This window comes from Notothenia rossii (genome assembly GCF_949606895.1).
Source record: "Notothenia rossii genome assembly, chromosome: 1".
In the NCBI taxonomy this organism is placed as follows: Eukaryota; Metazoa; Chordata; class Actinopteri; order Perciformes; family Nototheniidae; genus Notothenia; species Notothenia rossii.
This window is the reverse complement of record NC_136912.1, coordinates 27,324,865-27,346,579: the sequence shown is the minus strand read 5'-3', so window position 1 is coordinate 27,346,579 and position 21,715 is coordinate 27,324,865. Positions and strand designations below refer to the sequence as shown.

The window sequence follows — 21,715 nt, the reverse complement described above, 5'->3', positions numbered from 1 at the left end:
GTTAGGCCGGCACCAACAGCTGAGGACGGGGAGATTGTAGCACGTGTGCTCACCCCAAAGGCATTTTGCTTTGGTCCACACGGTGACAGGACCAGAAAACAGGAAATCAAATGTACAGTACCTACACCAGACACAGGTGCAACACACTAACACACATCAACCAAAGGAAATGTGCGCTGTTCTGGTCAGTCCCCCTTTCGACTGTCCTTCAACCCAGGATTATTTTTTGCATTTAATCTATGAAGTTGTTAACACTGTTTTATACTTCAAACTGTATATTTATCAAAATCTTCATTGTAACATCTGCTTTGGCTCAGAGGGGACAAAGAGACACATTCAAAATGTAATGAAACACATTTTTTACAAAAAAAACTGGAAAACTGCAACCTAGTTTGGGATACTCTGCAAGTGCAGGTTTTGTGATGGCAAAAGCCCTGCAACTGTTTAGTAAAAAGAAAAAACTTAAAATGACCTAACCACAGCCAATACATCACTAATCCACATACTTAGTCTGTCCTTAGAAAATATAATTGTATGTATTATACGCATAGTTTTTTTTAATGACTCAGGGAACCACTAGCCAGTGAACCACTAGCACTAGTCTTATGTCCAGTGAACCACTAGCACGTAAGACAAATGAATATACCAAAGACTATACTTAGGTTTGTGGGTGTGTTTTTGTATTTGTATTGTTGTTGTGTATGCTTATGCTTAAGACTCTGTACACTTATCTGCCACAAACTATTACTATCAATACAGTTCTATAATGGTGTAACTCTTTCTCATCTTGGAAAAGATGGGGCTCAGAAATGTATGACTGGAATGTAGGCAGGCATATGAATATACGGATATAAGACACATGACGTCAAGACTATAAACACTCCGTCATAAATTAAGTATTTCAAATAAAACTGGAACATAAATCAAAAGAGCTAATATACAGTGATATTAAATTAAAGCTTAAATGTTATCACTGTCAAGTAGGGCTGAACGATTTTGGGAAAAAATCTAATTGCGATTTTTCAGAAAAATATTGCGATTCAAATTGCGATATTTGTTTTTAAGCGACCCAACGTAAGTTTATTGTAAAATGCGGCCATAACTCCGGCTAGGAAGGTCGTATCAACGTACTCCCGTCTCTAGCACCCCCGCAGCCCGAGCTACGAGTGAAAGAACTAAACTTACATGAAACTTCCGTTGGGTTGCTTTAAAGTCAAGCTTCAGTTTAAGATTCACCCTGTAATAGATGTAAAACATGTGATGGAGCATTACTACCCTGACTCAGACGGTTTGTTTCACCAAACCATCTAGGAAAGCTCCATTGGAAGCCATTTGGAAAGGGCAGGCACTTTCAAAAATACTTGGCAGGTGATTGGATCAATCTGTCTATCACCTTCTATCATGGGCCACTTCTGATTGATTAACAATGGCTGGTACATGTGGAGCACAGCACTTCTGATTGGTGTGGATGACTGACACACAAGAATAAAAAAAAAAAAGTAAAAAATCGCGATTTCGATTTAAAATCGATTAGTCGTTCAGCCCTACTGTCAAGTGGCCATCATCCCAACAGCAGGGCTGGCTATGTATAGGTCCGTAATAGTGGAGATGCCAGGCTCATCCTCTCGGCCATGAAAGGGAGGGAAAACCATGCAGGCAAGGAAGCAAGACGGGTGTGATAATTACGTCCTAAAGTTATTCATAATCACCACCTAAATGATAACTTTCAGTAAAATATGATTCATGGGGTGGCAGTACTTTAAACCAGCTTTTAGTCATCTTTCCATAGGGAGGAAAAAGTAAATTGGTTGAGGTTTTATCTAATTGTTGATTAAATGTCAAGTCTATTTGAAACTTTGTCAATAGGTTTTATTCCTTGATGGTGTGATAGATTGTGCGCTAAAAACTTGGACACAATTCAGTGCCAATGCCTTGTGCCTCCATCTTACTCTGAATTGCTTAAACAATTGATAGTAGCATTGATACACAACTATCAGTACCACGAGAGGGGCAGTTATTTTGCCTTGAGATACATTTGTCTGTTTGTGTTAAGCTGGCATTTAAGGGAATATGTGGCCCAAGGGTGAAGGTGATTAAACATTGGTATTTGACCCACGTAGTAAAATCTGGCCACAAGGTCAACAGTTTTATCCCTTGCAATTTGGCAACTTCTTAAAAAGTAATTTTGGCAAATTCATGTAGGTCACCAAGCCATATTTTCTTCTGAGCAATGCTACACGCAAGTTGATCTACTATGAAATCACTGTAATAGATAAACTGTGAAGTATATAAAAGGTTTTGTCATGTAATCTAAGATCTTTTGACCCGGGTCAATGTCAGCCATCCAAATTTGGTATTTTCACCAACATTATATGTTATATTATTACATATACTGGTAAATATAACAGCCTATGGACTTTATGAGTTCAGGGCCAGTAGACTGTAGCAGAACAGAAGTTCAAGATGCTTGCATCACTTGAGTTTGTTTGACAGCTACTGGAGGCACATTTTCCATCAGCTTAAGGTAGTTTGCCGTTGAGCATTACATGTACAGTATATATGTAGGTATATAGGTTCATTAAAAAGGTTCATCATAATAGTGGTGCTAGACCATGTGTGATTATTCCATTAGTATTGCTTAACCGACTTGTTTGTTGTTTTGGTAGTAAAGGGACATGGACAGTTTCTAAAACAAGCTTTCACGTGTTTCGTTCGGCATGTCTTACAGATCCAGATGTATGGGTCTGAATTCAGCAGTGTCACACAAGGACAGACAGGTTATTTTCCGTCAAAGCATTGCCATTACCATCTTTAGTCTTTATGGATGGAATTAACCGCCTTTCGCCATATTATTTAACTCTACAGTATGTATGAGACTCACATATACATTGATCAGATGATGTCTTATCAGCAATGTTCACACTTCTCCACACTCATGTACAGTATATGTGTTGCAATGAGTGGCAGTTTGAACAGGTCTGGTGATCTGTGGTTGTATTCGGATTCAGTTGGACATGTACAGTAATAGGGTTGCTCTTGTTGCTTTTCAAACTGTTCCTATTTGTTTCCCCCCTGCTGAGGTGAAATGGAAAGCTGGGATGGGGCAAGAGATTGTAAAGACTGCTTTCTGTCTGACACATACAGAGGTAGGCTGTCTTGGGGGCACCAGGTGGGCGGTATATAAATTATGGACATGTCATGTCGCCAACACACCCTCCAACACTCCCTACTTTCATTTATCAGCAGACATATTTTAATACTGTAAAGGAGGGACTTCTAGTGAGTTAGAGGTTGATATATTTCAATTCCGAAATTGAATACGGTTTATGCAAATGTTAATGAGAATGAGAATTTGCTGATATCCGCGAAGGGGAACAGGACAATGTGTAAAGTTATTGAAAGTTGAGAACAGCATCCTGTGTGCAGATACAATAAAGGTAGATAGTAGATAAATAACAAATGCCTGAAGGATTTTTCTTTAGTTATTTACATTCAGTTCATTCATAAAACATATATATCCATATTGTCTTATATTGTTTTAATTTTGTTCCCCCTTTACATTAGAAATAATGTTATGATATTTGATGTAGAAATGACTTGCAATTTTCATGATATTGACATTCAGATCAGGTGAGAAGTGCAGGACTCGTAGCTTTATTTTAGCCCCCAATTTTAGGAGAATCAAGCAGGACAATTACCAAAAAAACACAAATAAGGCAACTGTGCTGTAATTGTGGTCATAAGCCACAACAAGCCTTAAAGATTTAGGACATCTGCATTTCATTTGCTCACTAACTCATGTAGGGATGGTTGTCTTCACCAGTCAAGTTATTGTTTCACACAACTGCTGCCTCCGGAAATGGTGACGGTCAGGAGCGTGCATAAGTGATTGAATTCGAAACAGCTGCAAGCAAGGCCCTTTTTCAGATTTCCCTCTGTAAGTTGGTTTAATGTTGATTATTTTGTGTTCAGTGTCTGTCTGTTGATGAAGTGAGAGCAGAGTTCTATGTTGACATTTGTATGTCCGGCTTTCTGTATAGAATACAACTTCTGTGTTAAAGGAATACTGCAGCTACATTAACACATTTACACCAGTGGGATCCCAAATAACTTTTGAACAGATTTATATTCATGGATTAGATTTAAATGGACTGAGAAGGACAGCAATGGGAAGAGGGACTATCATGAGACCACATTGCCACCAGTAAGAGCCATTCAATCTTTCACCAAGACCACTTTGTATAATCTTTTCTGTAATCAAACACCATGGCACCATGACAAAATGTATTTGCCATTAACGAAAATGAATTAATGGAACGCCTTAGTAAATGCTTTCCAAACAAAAAAACGGATTCACAATGCATCTCTTGACCAGTAATTTCAACAACAAAATATTCGCATATCAATGCAGATTATGTAGTCAACGCATTTAGTTTCCGTTTGAGGTCCACGTAGTATTGACCTTATTATGTTCAAGCAGGCTTTGGTTGAATTCACGTAAAATGTCCATGCATATAGAAAAAGAGGCGCAACACGTTATTACTTGTTCTGGAGTCACAGCGCTGTTTTGCAGAACAGACTTTACATAACACAAAATATTTACTTCGGAAACTAGGACATCTATTATCATGCTGTTGATGTAATAACAAGGTTGAGATCAAAGTAAATCAGATATTTTGGAGTTAGTATTATCATTTTCAGCCACGACAGCAATGTTGGTATTGATTTCACATTGTGAGTCTGTGTTTGTCATACAGTAATGGCAAAATGTGCTCCATGAGTCCTCTACTGCAGCGGGAACTAAAACAAGCTGTTTTAAGTACAGGTGGTAATATATTGTATGTGGACATTGTCATTGTAATGGAGTCACAATCGTGCATGATGCCAGTTGTCAAAATGAAGTCCAAAGTTAAGAATGAGAATTGGAATGGAAAAAGGGCCACTGGCCCCACATTTATACATTACTGGCCCAATGTAATAATAATAGCTTGGATTTATATAGTGCCTTTCGTGAGACCCAAGGTCGCTTTACAAAGAAGAACAGGGGCAAAATAAACATAACAAAACAAAAGGCAGTCAGACAACCAGTCAGACAGACACAACAACAAATAGATTAGGGGCCAAAAGCCTTAGTAAATAGATGGGTCTTGAGGGCCCTTTTGAAGGCGTCAAGCGTGGGGATGTTGCGGATCTCCGCAGGGAGAGCGTTCCAGAGGGTGGGGGCTGCCACACTGAAGGCTCTGTCCCCGAAGGTTCGCAGTTTGGTGCGGGGGGTGGTAAGCAGGCCAGAGTCTGAAGACCGCAGGTTCCGGGTTGGGGCATTTGGGCGAAGGATGTCCGATAGGTACTGGGGGGCATGGGCATGGAGGGACTTGTAGGTAAGGAGGAACATTTAGAGTTGCGGCTGGTTTGATTTCAATGGAAGATAGTCTCTAGTAAATTACTTTAGAGCTTTAATTGCAATGTTAATATTTTTTAATAAAAAATACTTGTTGCTGTGATAATTGTTCTTACAGTTTATTGATCATGTGGGTGAATGGCACTTTAGTGATTCATAATCAAATTTCTATCAATACAATTCATTAATCGCTGTATTTTTTACCATAATTTCCCTCTAATTTTACTTTCCCAAATGCATGCATATTTGTGTACTCATACTCACCCACACTAGGTTGGATGAAAACAAAGAGGTGTGAGCACACTTATTCTTTGGTCCAAATAATGTAGGAAAAGATTGCAGAGTGTAATTGTATATTTCCACATAATTGCTTTGCTTTTGGTTTGAGATTTTTGGCGGGGGCTATAGTTTATAGCTTACTTTAGGCAGCCATACTGGACAGAGTACACCCTCTGAAATCTTTATGCCAGACCACACAATAACAAACTATCATATATAAGTCATTAGTTTGTTTCACACTAGTTTATTATCATTTACCCTGCCTACATAACAAAACCAACAGCTAACATGCTTGGTATTAACATGTTCATGTTTTGTCCATGCGCATGGCTCTACAACGAATAGGAGTTCAATTACTTTTCTCCTCTATATCGTATAGACATCTTTGCATTCTTAAATCATTTCCAACATTTAAGGTGCTTGGCCCACGATAGAAACCATCTTATGTCAACATCTATTTCTGGCCCCTACCATCAGCACTACGAAAACACTATAAGGAAGTATCATGTAAGACTGAACAGATATCTGTCTGTTTGTGTTTGAAGACAGGGCTAAAGAAAACATATTGCAACGTTTTTTTTTTAACTCAAATCTTTTAAACGGTGAATGAGACTGAAACTAAAAATGATAGAGCAATGCTTTCATCCCTGGCAGTTTGAGGAACATATTCGAAATCAGTCATGCTAATAGGCCTCTTAAAATACACAGTGTGATGAGGGAAGTGGCCTGGAAGGTTTCCGTTTGTCAGCACAAGGTCAAAACCACGACCGAATAATTTGCCAAGTGATCAATTGCACGTCAGGGAGTCTGGCGAGCACATGTGATTGCTTCTGACTTCCCTTTTTAAGATAGCTGTTATAAAGTAATTGGCTATAACTGTACTGCCGTTATGAATATGTTCTCTCCCTTCCACCTTTCTCTGAGTAACACAAGTAGTTTTGTATTAAACCGGTAAAGGCAATGAACACGACACGGAACATTTAAAAAAAAAAGTTTATGTGTGGGTCTAGAACAGCTGACAATGGCTCATCAATAAGAAAATTGAAGATCATGGTGTACTAAAAATGTATTTCTTCCTCCAAGATGTGACCATTTCCCCCTTGCAGATAGTAAACTGATGATAAAACTTCTTCATCCAGATCGGCTCTGTGTTCTCGTGCACAGGCAGTGCAGAAACCTGCCATTAAATGCATGAGCACTTCCTAAATAAATAGTGTAAAAAAAATAAAATCCTACCATGTAATCTTTCTTCAGATCTGACACAAAACCCCTAACCCCCTATCCGTGGCAGCTATGGCAGTTTCCACCAGTCCCAGTTTCTTCGTGGAAAAATAATTAATTTGAGCTAAGTTTGGAATTATCAGTGTATGAAAGTTGAGCTAGATTCTAAAACCGTAACTCTGTAGTCATAAAATAAAACTAAATGAGCAGTCTCATTTTATTGTTACTTTTCTATGAATGTGTATTATTTATGCACAGATAAATCCCTCGATGGTCATTAATCAGGGCATAGCCAACCCATTCTGTCCACCAGCTTTCAAGCGGATTTCTCTCTTGGCTGGATGACTTTCTCTTTTTCCCTTTTTCCACCTGCGTCATTTTGGGGGATCTGCTGTGCATCTGTTGGAAATGTCCCTGAGTTAATTCGCTTCCATTGTTTGGGTAATTTGCACTAATGGATATTTGAGCAGTCTGTGATGCCGGCAGTTTCCTGGGATGAGACATGGTGTAGACGACCATGCTAATCCATTCTCATTGTTAATTTAAGATTACTGAAATATACTAAACACATTTTGGGTGAAATCCATCTTTACTGACAGTCTTCACTATTAGAAGAAACAAACCTCTAAAATGCTTTTAAAATGTACTACCAATCCAACCTATTCTAAAATAAAAGCATTAGAAAATGTATTATTTACTCTCATAACCTCTGCTCTTTCAATATTGAATATGAGTCACCTAAATGTCTCAGATATGGAACTTGAATAATGTATGTAAATCAATAATTGGCCAATAATAGGCCATTCATCCTTTTACTTATCTTCATCTAGACCAGTTTGCATTGGACCAATATTGTAGACGAACATGCATACAAATTGTAGAAATGTGATGTTCAAGATGTAGTTTTCAACATAAAGTATAGCGCTGACTCTATTTGTTGAACCTTAGGTACCAAAATAATACCATGCAAGTAAAACACTATATTCTCAGATATATAAAAAGCTAAACTATGCGTTTAGTTTGACAACTGATTTAGGGCAGGAAACAATAAGGTTAGCCGAAATTTTTCTTTAATTAAATTAATTGCATTTTTTTCTCTTTTTAAATGATTGGAGGCAAGAAGGGAGTCATACTGCTATTGGCTGGAAAGTCAGTGAGAGGAATAACACAACTAGGTTTGATTGGTATGAGAATGCATGACAGCAGTGACAGATGGTAAAATGCAATGCTTGCTTTGGACGGAGATGTGTGAAAGTGAGGTAAGAACATGGAGATAGGGGCATATGAAAGGAAGGAAGGGAAGAAGAACTGTAGGAGGGGTTTTGGAAATCATTGCAACGTCACCCTGTACACCAATATAGCTCCGATGTTGCTAACCACTGCTTGGGAAGACTCCCGTTGGGTGTTCTTACTGTACCCTGCAGCTGCTCGCAAATAAAACAAATTAGTATCATTGCGAAGATGTAATTGATTGTGTGAATATATATTTAATTGCAGGATTTCTTAAACAAAATGTTAGATTTTGATTGTGTCACTGGACTGCACAGCAGCCAGTAATGAAAAATAAATGTATGTCTACACCCAGGCAGTGCTATAAATAACTATTTCAGAGCAGCAAGAAAAATGGCTGGTCAGGCTCAGTTGTCAAAGCCGACAAAATCCCTCCCCTATTCCCAATATTACTTCACCTCTGGGTTTGACGCTTCCTGTGCTTGAATCCCTACCTGGCAAATACTCCAACTTGACCATTAATTTGCTTGAGAAATTCTCTTTTTTTAAATTCTCTTTCTTTAGATGATTTATATACTGTATAGGCTCACCATTTTTCCTGAAATTATCCCTTTTATGACGTTACCTGTTGCCAATTTCTTTTGATGACTAGAAGATAAAGGGACTGTTATTTTTTTCCAGCTGCTGTGATGAGTTTTTAGATGTCGTGGGTGTAATCTTTCCCTTCCGCCTGTGAGGTCGCCATCATTCTTTTTGCTGGCAGCATTTTTGACAAGCCAGATGGTTCTCTGATGTCACCCTGTCTAGTCGAAGAAAACTGTTCATCGACTTAGTCACCTGGCCCCCAGCTCTCAGCACCCAGTTTGACACTCAATGTCAGCAGATCCCAGGTAACTGGAGGGCTTTTTCTTAGCTTTTGTCAGCACACTCATCTTAAAACTGACCACAGAACACCTGATAGGCTTGAATAGAGGAGCTAGTGATGATTATCTGTCAGAAAAACGGGTGCTGGAATTTATGGGTGACATGAAGGCTATGATGGTTTACCTTAGAAAAGTCCACGGTGAGCACATTTTCAATCCAGGCAAAACACTACATATTGTGTGTTGGACACTATAATATGTATAACAGGTGTCTTTCTAAAGTCCTGACGTGGGCACTGTGTCAGCAGAGCGTTATAGACTAATAGCAGATTTCCTGCTAGGGTACATATTTTTTTGGAATGCTTTTACAGTTTCACAGTTGGGCGGCAGCTGCCAAGTCAGTAGGTTTCTTTGACCTGTATGTTTCTCTGTGACCCCAATATCCCATGTTACGCTGTCCTAATGGTTGAAACAAGATCACCTACAGCTACCATATGTAAGCGAGACACTAAAGGAGAAAAATACTTCCATCTTAGCCTCTTTGGATGTAATTTCAAGTATCTTGGTCTAACCTGTTTTTGTGTGTAAGTTGATGAATTACTTAATGTGAGACATGTAAACTTATAGGTTTATTTGACAGTGATAGGCCAAGGCCAGGATTAGTTGCCTCACAAAATTTTAATATCATATAAAACCTGTGACTGATCCCTGTCATAAATCTGACCATTTTACAGCCCTCATCAGAGAAACATAAGAAGAATCAAATTGATGCCTTAATGTTCATGCGCCAACCTGATGGTGGTCATGAGGGGCCAGACCGTGTTTCCCTAAGATACCTCACCCATTGCTAGAGTGCCATAAATCAGGGACCTCCCATTTGCAACTGTGCCAAATGTGGAGCAAGCTGACCCTGCTTCCTCACCCATACCTCGCCCCATGAAACCATCCCTCATGGCATGATGTGTCGACTATGCAGGCACAGCTACGTGTCTGATTTGTTGAAAAGTTAAATTAAGGATCTGGAATGTCAGTAACTGTTTTGCCATAATTGGGAAGAGTTAGAGTTGCATGGTGTCCTCTTGATTTGTGTCTTGAGTCACATACTGTATTCTGAAGTTCATGTGAAATTGTATGCATGTTTCTCTCTTACATTTGTCTGTCCATTTGTTGTCTGCAATGAGCACTCGATCCATGTATAAGTTGAAGCCAACTATTTATAAGGAAATGGCTAAAATTATATCTTAAGCACGTTCATTATTTCAAAGTAACACTACATTATAAATCACAGTATCTAATCCCAGTATGAAAAAGTTAAGCGTTGTGAATCCCATTCTCAGGCTGGATAGAAGCGGTTCATTTAAAATAAGTATATTGCCCTCCTATGGCAGGCAGTACAATTCTGTCAGACCTGCCAGGTCCAGTAATGGCATTGTGGCCCCACCTAGTGGGCCATGGAATAAGAGTTTTGTCAGACACCTTTGCATTGTGGTTCTGTCCCTTCCCATGAATATACACTCTCCTCTCCTACCAGTGGCAGGAAAACAGCAGATTGGCTAATCAACAAAAGAACAAAGCCATGAATGTACAAAAAATAATTCTACAGCTAAATAGAGGGAAATCTAAAAAGAGTTTTTAGGTAAAGACCAGTGATATCTCTGAATCTGATATTTCTTGTTTTTAGATCAATACAATTTAATAAAAAGAAATTAACTCCCGGCAGCTTACAAAAAGAGGATTCATTTGTCAAGACAATAGTACGGTGGCTGAGGTGCAATCGACAATTACAAAGTGTGAAACACTTTAACAAAGCTTGAGACAAATTTACATTTTATAAAACAAATTTACATTTTATAAAACAAAATTACATTAGCAAAACACTTTTACCAAACTAAAATACGATTTAATATTAACAAAAACAAATTAACAAGATGCGAAACACTTTTACAAAGCTAGAGACAAATGTACAAGTGTCGAAACACTTTAACATTTCCCGAAACACTTTAACATTTGCAGAAACACTTTAACAAACTAGAGAATGAAACCGGAAAGGGAAAGCCCATCATACCAGAAGTGACGTGCAAGTGATTGACACAAACTTAAGTTTGTTTTGGCTGATAGACCGCCAGTACCTATGGACGGTAGGAGTGTGTTTATGGTCGTTAAACATGTTTTGTCCGTTCTGTGGAAACCAACTGGGCCAAGTGACATGGTTTTGCTCATCACGGTATACTTTCTTTCTACTTGGCGAACCTATAACTTTCTTGTGTGCACGAGAACGTGTCTCTTGCGAAAGAGAAAGTACATCGTGATGAGCAAAACCATGTCACCAAAAGGTCCATAGGTACTCGCGGTCTATCCCCCAAAGCAAACTTACGTTTGTGTCAATCACTTGCACGTCACTTCTGGTATGATGGGCATTACCTTTCTGGTTTGATTCTCTAGTTTGTTAAAGTGTTTCGGCAAATGTTAAAGTGTTTTGGGAAATGTTAAAGTGTTTCGACACTTGTAAATGTGTCTCTAGCTTTGTTAATTTGTTTTTGTTAATGTTAAATAGTTTTTTCTTTGGTAAAAGTGTTTTGCTAATGTAATTTTGTTTTATAAAATGTAATTTTGTTTTATAAAATATACATTTGTTTTATAAAATGTAAATGTGTTTTATAGAATGTAAATTTGTCTCAAGCTTTGTTAAAGTGTTTCACACTTTGTAATTGTCGATTGCACCTCTCAGCCACTGTACAATAGACTATAAGACAATACATTTTAATTCTACAACATTTCCAACTTTTTCTTTTTTTCTTTAGAAAAATAAAGAATGAAAATATAACAGAAACTAAATGCATATAAAAAAACCTTATGATTATCGTTTAAGTATGGTATTGGCATAGGATAAAAACCATCTTGTTCTCTCTTTGCCGACTGGGTGTGATATTAACAGATGGACTGACTGTAAATCTGTCACAGTGAGATAAATGCTTGTGTGATAAGGTAAAGCGCTCATTTACGATTGCTAAAATCTACAGATGGAGCTATTTAGAAGCACGCCACAAATTAAAATAAGTTATTCTGTATTTAAAATGTTGGTTAATGCACATTTTGCTAACAAATGACATCATTATGGTTTTATTTTATTATTTTTAATCGGAACATTTGCATCATATCCTGTTGTCAATAAAAAAGATGACATTCTTTCGGTAAAATAAAAAAAGTTCTATTCAATGTGCTAAATTAATATACACAAGGCAATAAGGGACTTAAGAACACAGAAACACACAATACATCTTTTAGTCAACCAAATATGTTCATCATAGCTTGTGTGTTAGAAATGAGTGTGTTAAATATTAGAATTTCAAAATACCCTTTTTGTAACTAAATAATGTCTGGTATTTTAAACAATTCATTTTAAATTGTTGAATGTGTTAAATCTTTAAAGAAAAGTGATATACAGTTAACTGAAGGACAGATTTCTTGATATTATAAATTATATCCGAAATGTTGGTAAAACATATTGTCCGATTCCCAATGTATAATAGAAGTTATAATCACTCATTCATAATCCTCCTTATACATTATGTAGTTGTATTATTGAAATAAAGCATTGTGCATATTTGTGATTGATAATGACAATATGTATACAGTGCTATAAAAGTACAATAAGTAATACATGTGTTTATAATGTGTCATAGACATGGGCGTCATAGAAAGTGTTACTGAAATATTAAAAGCACAGAAACCTCACATATTGACTTGAAACTTGAACAAGTTTACTTTAGAAGATATCTTAGCTATAACCTCAGTAAGTTAAATAGATTCAAACACTCAGTGTTTTGCAAGTTAATACATTTCAGATGTACATTTCATAGTAGTTGTTTAAAACTAGGCAGAGTAAAGTCAGTATAACTTGTTAAGTTTGTGCCAGTCATCGGGGAACTCCTCTTTACATTTCCCCTTTTGGTGAGAGTAAAGAGGAAGCCGCTTGTACTTCGGTTGGACATGACATTATGTTTTGTGTCAAAAAACTCACCAGGCATTCTGAGGATTTTTGTTTTTTTATCTCGGCGCAGGAACAATCCCCTAAACATAATTTTATCTCACTAACTTAATGGGCTTTTGGAAGGATATTGGTGATTGCTCTTTAAGTAATATTCAATGTTATGGCTTTTAGAAGAAGGATGAGATTTTTTATTAAATGTGTTACTTCAAAAGATGGATTTGGTATGGTATATATTTGGTAATTTTGCTACATAGTTGCCGTTCTCTACTGCCTTGAACTTGACAGGCGACTCTGCATTAAACTTTATGTGGGGCCAAAGTAACAGCTTCATGGTTGCACAGCATTACCCTAAGGCCTCGTCTGTAAATATCTACCCCCGTCCTCACACACACATGCTGACCACTTGTGACTTTTCATCACATGAGTCTCCTCTGTCTCTCCAGTGGTCAGTCACACAGGGGAACAAAGTCCCACACAAAATCGGGTGAAAATCGCTAGCAGGGATGTTATGCTACTGTACATGTGCTAGCATTAGTCGTCCTGTTAGAGGGTAGAGATATACGTCATACTCAGCTCCTGGGCAGAGGTCAGGCAAAAGCAGTGCAGAGTTTAGAGTCAGATGTGTATGGGGACCTCGCTCAGTGTATCTCTTGGTAAGTCTTGTCAGCTGTGCTGTGTTGGGGGTTCTGCATAGAGGCAGGATTTATAGCCGTCTGTGGTGCTGCAGCGTGTTTGGACTGTGGAATATTTTGTTGGATGTTTTTGATGGAGGGCCATCCTGTAGCAGGACTCAACTCCTACTTCTAATTTGTTACTTCCTACAATGAGGCTCTGAGGACTGATTGGGCCCATGTGGTGTTTTGTTGTGACTACGGAGCTGTCTTTGAGCTTTGTCAAAGTGAGTGTGTGCATGTGGGGCGGGTGGCTATTTTACTTTGATCAAAACAATGTGGCTTAGAATAAGACTTGTTCAACAAACCATTGTCCATCAGTATGTTTTGGTGTTAATTTGAGCATTTTATTGTTTACACTTAGTCTGTATTTAATCCCAAAGAATTTCATTTTCTCCCAACCGAATGATGCAGCAGTAAGCCACGTCTGTATTAATTGCCAATTGTTTCCAGTAAATGTTCACTTAATATTGTTACCTTTAGTCGGGTGGAGTCTTGAGTCTTGACATAATAACTTGTATTCACTAGTTTTGTGTTGTTTTGATTAGGACATTAATTTAGAAGGCATAAGAATATGCTAAGGCAATTTTCTTGTCAGGCTTTCTACCTCGGACTTGGTTTTGGATGACAAAACTGCTTCTCGGGAGCAGACTGGAGTTAGGAGTAATTTTAAATATTGCAGCCGTTTCTTCATGATATTTAAATTATTTAGATGTATTGAAAGTTCAATTATAATTGGGTTTGCATAAATGTATAACTAGACCTACACTGAACAGTTGAGTTCAAATGCAGGAGCTGACATATTATCAAAGCAATGTAAGCATTTACAATTTACAATGTTCTTGTAGTAAATACTTGGTCAAAGAAAAAGAAAACAAGTTTGAACAGGTATATTTAGCAACAACAGAAGTTGCATTGCTTGTCTGTACTGGGTAAAATAAAATTAGACTAATCATAAAGAACATAAAATGTCACTCCGCTCAAATGGACAGATGTACATTCTTGTTTGAAACTAAAATAGATTAATCTATGGAAAATATGACTTGACTATAGTATTTTCTTTTCTGAACCTCAGAAGCTGCAGGTTTATACATTGTTAGCTGTAATCTGAAACCTACAGATGATTTACAAATTACGCAAATTCTACCACTCACTATTTTAAAGTGGATAGTGTACATTTTACTATCAATTGGTACCATTTGTATTGAACCAATTGATAGTCATTAAAATGCAGGAGACTTTTAATGACCACATGAAGCTATTCTTAAAATGAGCTAACTCTGCTGTGACATGGCCTTGACGTTAAGAGGATTTTTCATTCCAGAAAACCACGGCAATAGTTACACATGAAAAACAGATTGGTATTAAACATCACAGCTATAAATAAGATCTGCATATTCTTATCTCGTACATAATGTTAAATATTTAACAGTTTTTCTTTGTGATGCAACAATACAAAAGTGTAACTGCAACAAACTGGGAACTTACACACTCATATATTACAATGTGAACTCTCTGGTACAACTTGGAGTTTTGTTGAATTGGATGTTTTCCGCAAGATTTAAAAAAGATGTCTTCCATATTATTGAAAGTAAACTGTCTGGGTTGCTCAATAAATGACACATCTTTCATTACACTTTTAAAATGCAATTTTTTCCCCAGTTGAATGCATGTTAAAAAAAAAAGTAGATGATGCCTAAATGACATGTTACTTCTCTGCAGACACCAAACGACGCTCCTTGTTTTTGGTTTTACCAATGACATAATCGCTTGAGTTGATCAATTTGCCATTTTCCACCAAGAGCAACTATTTCAGTTTATACTGTATAATGTAATTGTATTAACACAAGGTTTATTATGTTCTTTCAAAGAGTTAAATTCCACTGCAGTTTTAGAAGGTATGTCCCCAGGTCGTGTGGACATTTGCAAAATAAGATTTAATCATAGTAAGACACAGTTTCACTAATTTACTCAATGATTTCATTAGCAGGCTTCTCTCTTGCCATCCACCTTGACACTTCTTGTGTCTATCTTCATCACAAGATAGATATGAAGTGTTTAGCACAGTGTGCCAGTAGCCCAAGAGTCCTTATTAGTCTATTAAGGACAGTGTGTGTCAGGAAGGCAAAGGACAACTCCTGTATTTATAGCTCTGAGTCATAAGCTGGAATGGTGTAAGTGTATCTGTCCATCAGCATGCTTACTCACTTAAGAGTGTGTACAATCAGCCGTGAAACTTGGAACTGTCAATTGTCAAAAGTGAGTCAATAATCTTAATTACATGTGTAACTCCTTCGAATGTGGGATGCAATTGTAATGTGTCTTTATGTTTTTGTTTTGTATTTTATCCTAAACCAAGCAAAAACACCTATAGTATGTAATCCCTTCATCTTATTGCAAATTAGTTTGCCCAAAGTTGTTCTAAAAATGTATAATAACATAACTTTTATTGTATACAACACTGCCAAAAATGTTCAGCAAGTGCTCAAGAGGAAGAAGTGCAAACCTAGCAAACTGATTGTTAAAAACTCCAACATCAGTACCTTGAATAGCTTTTTAGTTTTTGGTGACAATTTAATTGAATAATGTTGCCCTTATTGTGATGTTAAAAACAATGTTATCTTCCATGTGTGGAATTTGTTGAGCAACACTACATGAAAGTTATAAAATGGTTTTTAAATTTTTTCCAGATAAATAATAAGAGTGTAAGATTTGATATGAATACAGCAGCTTCAGTGAATGTAATATCCAATGTTGCCCTTGAAGATTAATATGTTATAATTAGGTCAAACTCTCAATAACCTTTATTGGTTTCTTATGCCGCCAACACGTGGACAGAAGCTGGGCAGCCAATTTGGTCCAGAACAGAGCTGTTCTGTTATTTTAAATTGAAGGCTGTCAGACTTTTCAAAGTACAATAAGCTTTTTTTAAGTTTAAAGTGGTGAGCGGCCTGACTTCCAGTCTCTTTCATACAGTAGTTGATAGAATGAATAAATATGAGGTATAACTTTTAAATGGTTCAAGTATGCTAAAGGCAAAGAGAAATTATTCTAAAGAAAACATGTTCGATGCAAAGCTGATCCATTATCAGTTGTATTCAAACTAATTTTGGTTCATTTGCTTCTACTGAGGTTTTAGAATTGCTTTGATATCTCTTAACTGCCAGCCATTATATCACATTGTAAAGTTGAGTTGTATAGATCAACTACAATTGCACAACCTTAAAAACGTATTAATTAATATAATATGTTAATATTATGTCTGTTATTATGTCTGTAAGGCAGTGTTACGTTTTTCCGCTTTCTAAAAATTCTTTCTTTTTTTATATTTAATCTCCAGGGTGGGATTTGGGGAACATATGTCTACAGCGTCAGAGTTTATAGATCTGTATGGCTTAGAGTATAAGTCATGGTTGTAATATGATGAGTTTATGATGTGGCAATGTAATCGCATGACCGCATCCCAACTACATAAGCCAGGAGGAACACAAACTTGGAGGTGATAATCTTCCACAAGATTCAGTTGCATAATTTCATATTAAAATGTCCCATGAACTTTTTTTGTACTTAGAAGCACTGCCACAACCATAAGCCATTTCCCTGCATGTGCAGTACAACCTTGAAAGAAGGATTTGTGTAAACATTATCACACACACCATAATTGAGTACATCGGTATCCCTGCATGCACAACTCCATGGCTGACGGTTGGTAGAAGGAGTTTCTAGATAGAGCAGTGTCAAATGCTTATACAGATAATGTGATGAATAGTTAAGTCGACTAAGTTTAGACAGCATGTGAGAGGAGAGCATTCATCAGAAAGGGACAGGCCAGTCAAACAGGGTCACAGCACCAGTGGGCGATATGGTTTTAGTGGTTTTATTAGCAGTTTGTGTTGTAGGAAGTAGGCAGATATCCTTCTGATTATTATATATTCTGATTTAATGAATTTAAATTACATTTGAACTACAATAATTGGCCTTGTGTTATCCTTTTGCAATGCTGTGTTACGTATAATGAATAAATGAAGATATCTTTGATATTATGGGTAGTGTCCAGTATTGTCTCCAGTAATATATATTTTTTTCTGTAGTTCAAAGATGAATGAAAGTAGTCTGACATTAGGAGTCAATGACGGTATTCAAATAGTTTAATGATTTAAAACTGTATTGACTTAGCTGAAAGCATAACAATGATTTATTATAATTTTAACAATTTGCTGTTGACTTTAGATGATATAATCTGTTTTCTTTCCTCAGCATAAATTGGGGGATAGCTTTGCGCTGAAAGCAGCTATGGGGTTTTCTTCGAGGGTTAATGGCTGCCTCTCTTGTTTCTCGCGGCCTTTCAAAGGACTGTTATTAAATGGCTTGTATTTAATTGTTAGCCCCAAATACCTTGGTCCCATCGGTTCCTGCTGACATTGTTTCTGCACTCATTTTTATTCTCCAGTTTGAATTGTTTGGATCCATGCAACTAGCTTGGTATATCAAACTTGAGTTGCACACTTACAGTTTTTCTCAATCGCTAAACCCACTATTTAGAATCAAAATTCCTTTCATCAAACCAACAGCACAGCCATCGAAACAGTAAACCATTTCTCTACAACAGTATACCATTTATCATTGATATCACACAAAATGCAGATGCTAAGCAGTGTTTTGCAAAACAGATCACACAATTCTCTAACTGAAGTTACAATTCTCTACACAAAGATCAAAAATCTTTTGTGTAACTCATGTCTACAAAACAAAAATAATCTTCTCACAGTGGATAACACTTCCTCATAAACTTAGACCATAGCTACACTAATTGACACTTGATGTGCAAAATATGAACACTTGTTATCAGTCAATCACCCCATTGAAAAAGGTAACTCCATGGAATGTACTGTATACCTTACAGTAATGATGTTACATTGAAAACATTTACATGATAGAATTTGCATGAGTGTACTTAAAATATTTTTTTAAATGGTGCCGGTAAAGCTATAATAGTGTTGATATGACTTGCATAGCTCTTTGAGATGTTCATATGGGGAGGATTAGCTATAGCTGATCCAACATTTTTACAGTCAGTAATTGTGGTCTTTTCCTTTTTGCACATTGAGAAATGTTTTTTTTTGTATTGGGGTGAATTGAGTACTTCACTTCCATGTAAATGAATTGCTCACAGCTGACATCAATGAATTTCCTATAGTAATTGTAATTACTGTAATGAGAATCCTATAAAAGACCTCCCTCACTTCAGTAAGATGTTTGTCAAGGGTGGTGTCGACACGCAAGGAGATATTTCCCACGCTGCCTTGCAAGGGAAGACATACGCTGTGACGTAGATGAGGCTATGTGGCCAGACAGACGGCAAAGAGCAGATCAGTAAAGCTATATAGATCTCATTGTCTGCTTTACTAATGATTTACATCTTTTTTTTCCAGTGTATTGCTATTCATCTTTTGTTTCTGTTACGGTGCTCTACTGAAAATGAGACATAAAAACAATGACATAGTTACAGTAACACACTGTTTTTCCTATATGTAAGTTTGTTTCTCCCAACTTGTCAGTTTTCCGTTCAGTTTCCAATATCGATAGCTTAAGGTTTGTGTATTGATGATTGTATTCAGTATTTAGTGTGCCACTTAGTAATGACTATTCAAATAGTCTTCTCATGAGCTGACAAATGTTTGTTTTTGGAGAAGGTATCTGGTTTTGGAAGGGGTATTTTTAGTTTTGAGTGCCTTAGAGCACTTTGCAAGAAATGTATATTGTTATGGTAGAATGGGTTATTATGGTGACCGGAGTTTCAGTTATGAAAACACATTTGTCTCATTAGAGGACAATTTGTTCTGTTTCGATCGACTTATTCTTTTTTGTGACCAGTATTTTCAGTTTTGGTCATGTAAGTGCATTTTGCAAAAGATATTCAGAGTTATGGCAAGTGTGTTTCTGTTTAGATGGCTATGTTCTTGTTTTGAAGAAATTAATTTTGATTCTAAATAGTGGGTTTAGCAATTGAGAAAACTGTAATCTGCATTGAATCTATACTGAGAATGAAGAGAAGCCATATGGTTTGATTTATAATTGAAGAGCGTGTTTGCTCAATGTGACATTTATTTAGGGTCACAATTTTCATCTGTTTTTTTACTTTATAATTAATTGAGTGAATTGTGATTTCTTTTTTTTCTTTTTCTCAAAGCATCAATGCACTGCCCTTGGACAGCGGTGAAAAGAAGAGTTTCCAGGTAGGGGCCAGCGGTGTGCATTCGGGGCCACACCAGCAGAACCAGCAGCTCCTCCTGACACCAGCCAGCCTCCAGCTTGCTCAGCTCCAAGCTCAGTTTACCCTCCATCGCCTGAAACTGGCTCAGGGGGGTAATTCAGCCAATGCAGCTACTCTTCTCAATCAGGTTCTTTCCAATGTCGCCATGTCCCAACCCCTGTTCAATCAGCTACGGACTTCAAGTATGGTTGGAAACCCTCAGGGTGGCTTTCCTACTGGGGTGCTAGGTTTTTCCTCTTCAAATACAAGCTTGGGAGCCTTGGTGGGTGGGGGATTCAACCAAAACCCAGGAAATGTAAGACTGAACCATCCTGGTGGAGGGGGAACAGTGGGCCAACAGGGTGCGGAGTATGGTAAAACGTCAGGCTCAACTTACCCTTCTGACACTGACCGGCGTGTTCAGTACAACTTAGGTGGAGCGACATCTACAGCATCAGCCACTGCTGGTGATGGACAATACACAATGATCAACACACAGGCAAAAAACATGAGCAATGTTGGTTTTCAGAGAGATTTCTATGGGCATGATATGCTGGGGCAACAAGCTGGGTTTAGTGTCAATGACCAGAAGGTGAATGTTTATAACTCCAAGGAGCAATGGAAGGGCCCGGCTAACTTGAGTCACACTGGAAAGGTGGATATTGTTCCTAATGCCGCCAACATGTGGACAGCAGCTGGGCAGCCAATTTGGTCCAGAACAGAACTGTATAACCCAGAGGAGCCCACCCCTGACCCAAAGTTCAATCACATTAGTGGAGTTTCCTCTTTTTCTTCAAGTGGTACACAGGGATTTGGGGGCTACCAACCCCTGCATGGAAATGATGAAACCCTATCTTCAGGTACCAGGACACTTCAGCCTTACCAAGTCAATGATTACCATGCCGTCACACCCACTCAACTGCCACACCAGTGTAGCATCTGTGACAAGAAGGTCTACAACCTCAAGGTGAGTGGACCCATCACACTTGAAGCACATATACTGATGTATATACTGTGTTTACGCCTCAGTGTATTTATACATCTTACATCTATATACCTTTACTTGTATATTTGTATAGTGCATTTATTTTGTACAGACTGCTGATAGATCTGTATATAACCAGTGGTGTAGTGGGCGTTAGATGCGGGGGTACGCCGTACCCCCACTTATTTGAAGCATGATTTTTTTTTAATAGTCTAATAAGTACAAAATAATTGCCAGTGTTATCAGTTGCAAGTGTGTATTTGTTGTAATAATGACGAAAACATAATAGGCATATTTCAAAGTAATTATAATAAAAACGTAGCTCAAGCATTTGTGTGTGTGTGTGTGTGTGTGTGTGTGTGTGTGTGTGTGTGTGTGTGTGTGTGTGTGTGTGTGTGTGTGTGTGTGTGTGTGTGTGTGTGTGTGTGTGTGTGTGTGTGTGTGTGTGTGTGTGTGTGTGTGTGTGTGTGTGTGTGTGTGTGTGTGTGTGTGTGTGTGTGTGTGTGTGTGTGTGTGTGTGTGTGTGTGTGTGTGTGTAGGTGTAGGTGTAGGTGTGTGTAGGGTGACCAGGTGTCCTGCACTGTGCACACACAGAATTTTTATTATTTGTCCCGCATCCCACAAATTGAGAGTATTTCCCGCATTTGAGTGACAGTTAGGGCCGGTACCGCCCTTTATTATTATATTGTCTAAACGGCATCATGTAATTTGCGCTGACAGGCGACACAGAGGTCCACACACAGTGTACCCCCCCCCCTGTTGACAGTTCACGAGCGCGTCCATACATTGTGTCTCCGTCCACCCCCCCCCTCGCCCCAGTAAAA

General features: G+C 37.7%; 1 protein-coding gene across 5 annotated transcripts in view; it reads left to right on the top strand.

Annotated features, from left to right (window-relative positions):
* The window catches only part of rbm20 (RNA binding motif protein 20), a 50,973-nt gene that overhangs the window by 13,293 nt on the left and 15,965 nt on the right, over nt 1-21,715 (top strand). For 3 of the 5 annotated variants that reach the window (XM_079669335.1, XM_079669332.1, XM_079669333.1), the window contains one exon: nt 19,844-20,873. In XM_079669335.1, the coding sequence (XP_079525461.1) occupies nt 20,073-20,873 (801 nt within the window). In that variant the 5' untranslated portion in view covers nt 19,844-20,072. Of the gene's footprint in view, nt 1-13,502; nt 13,636-13,666; nt 13,881-19,843; nt 20,874-21,715 lie in introns of those variants that run through there. The other 2 variants (XM_079669336.1, XM_079669334.1) reach the window with 2 other exon arrangements.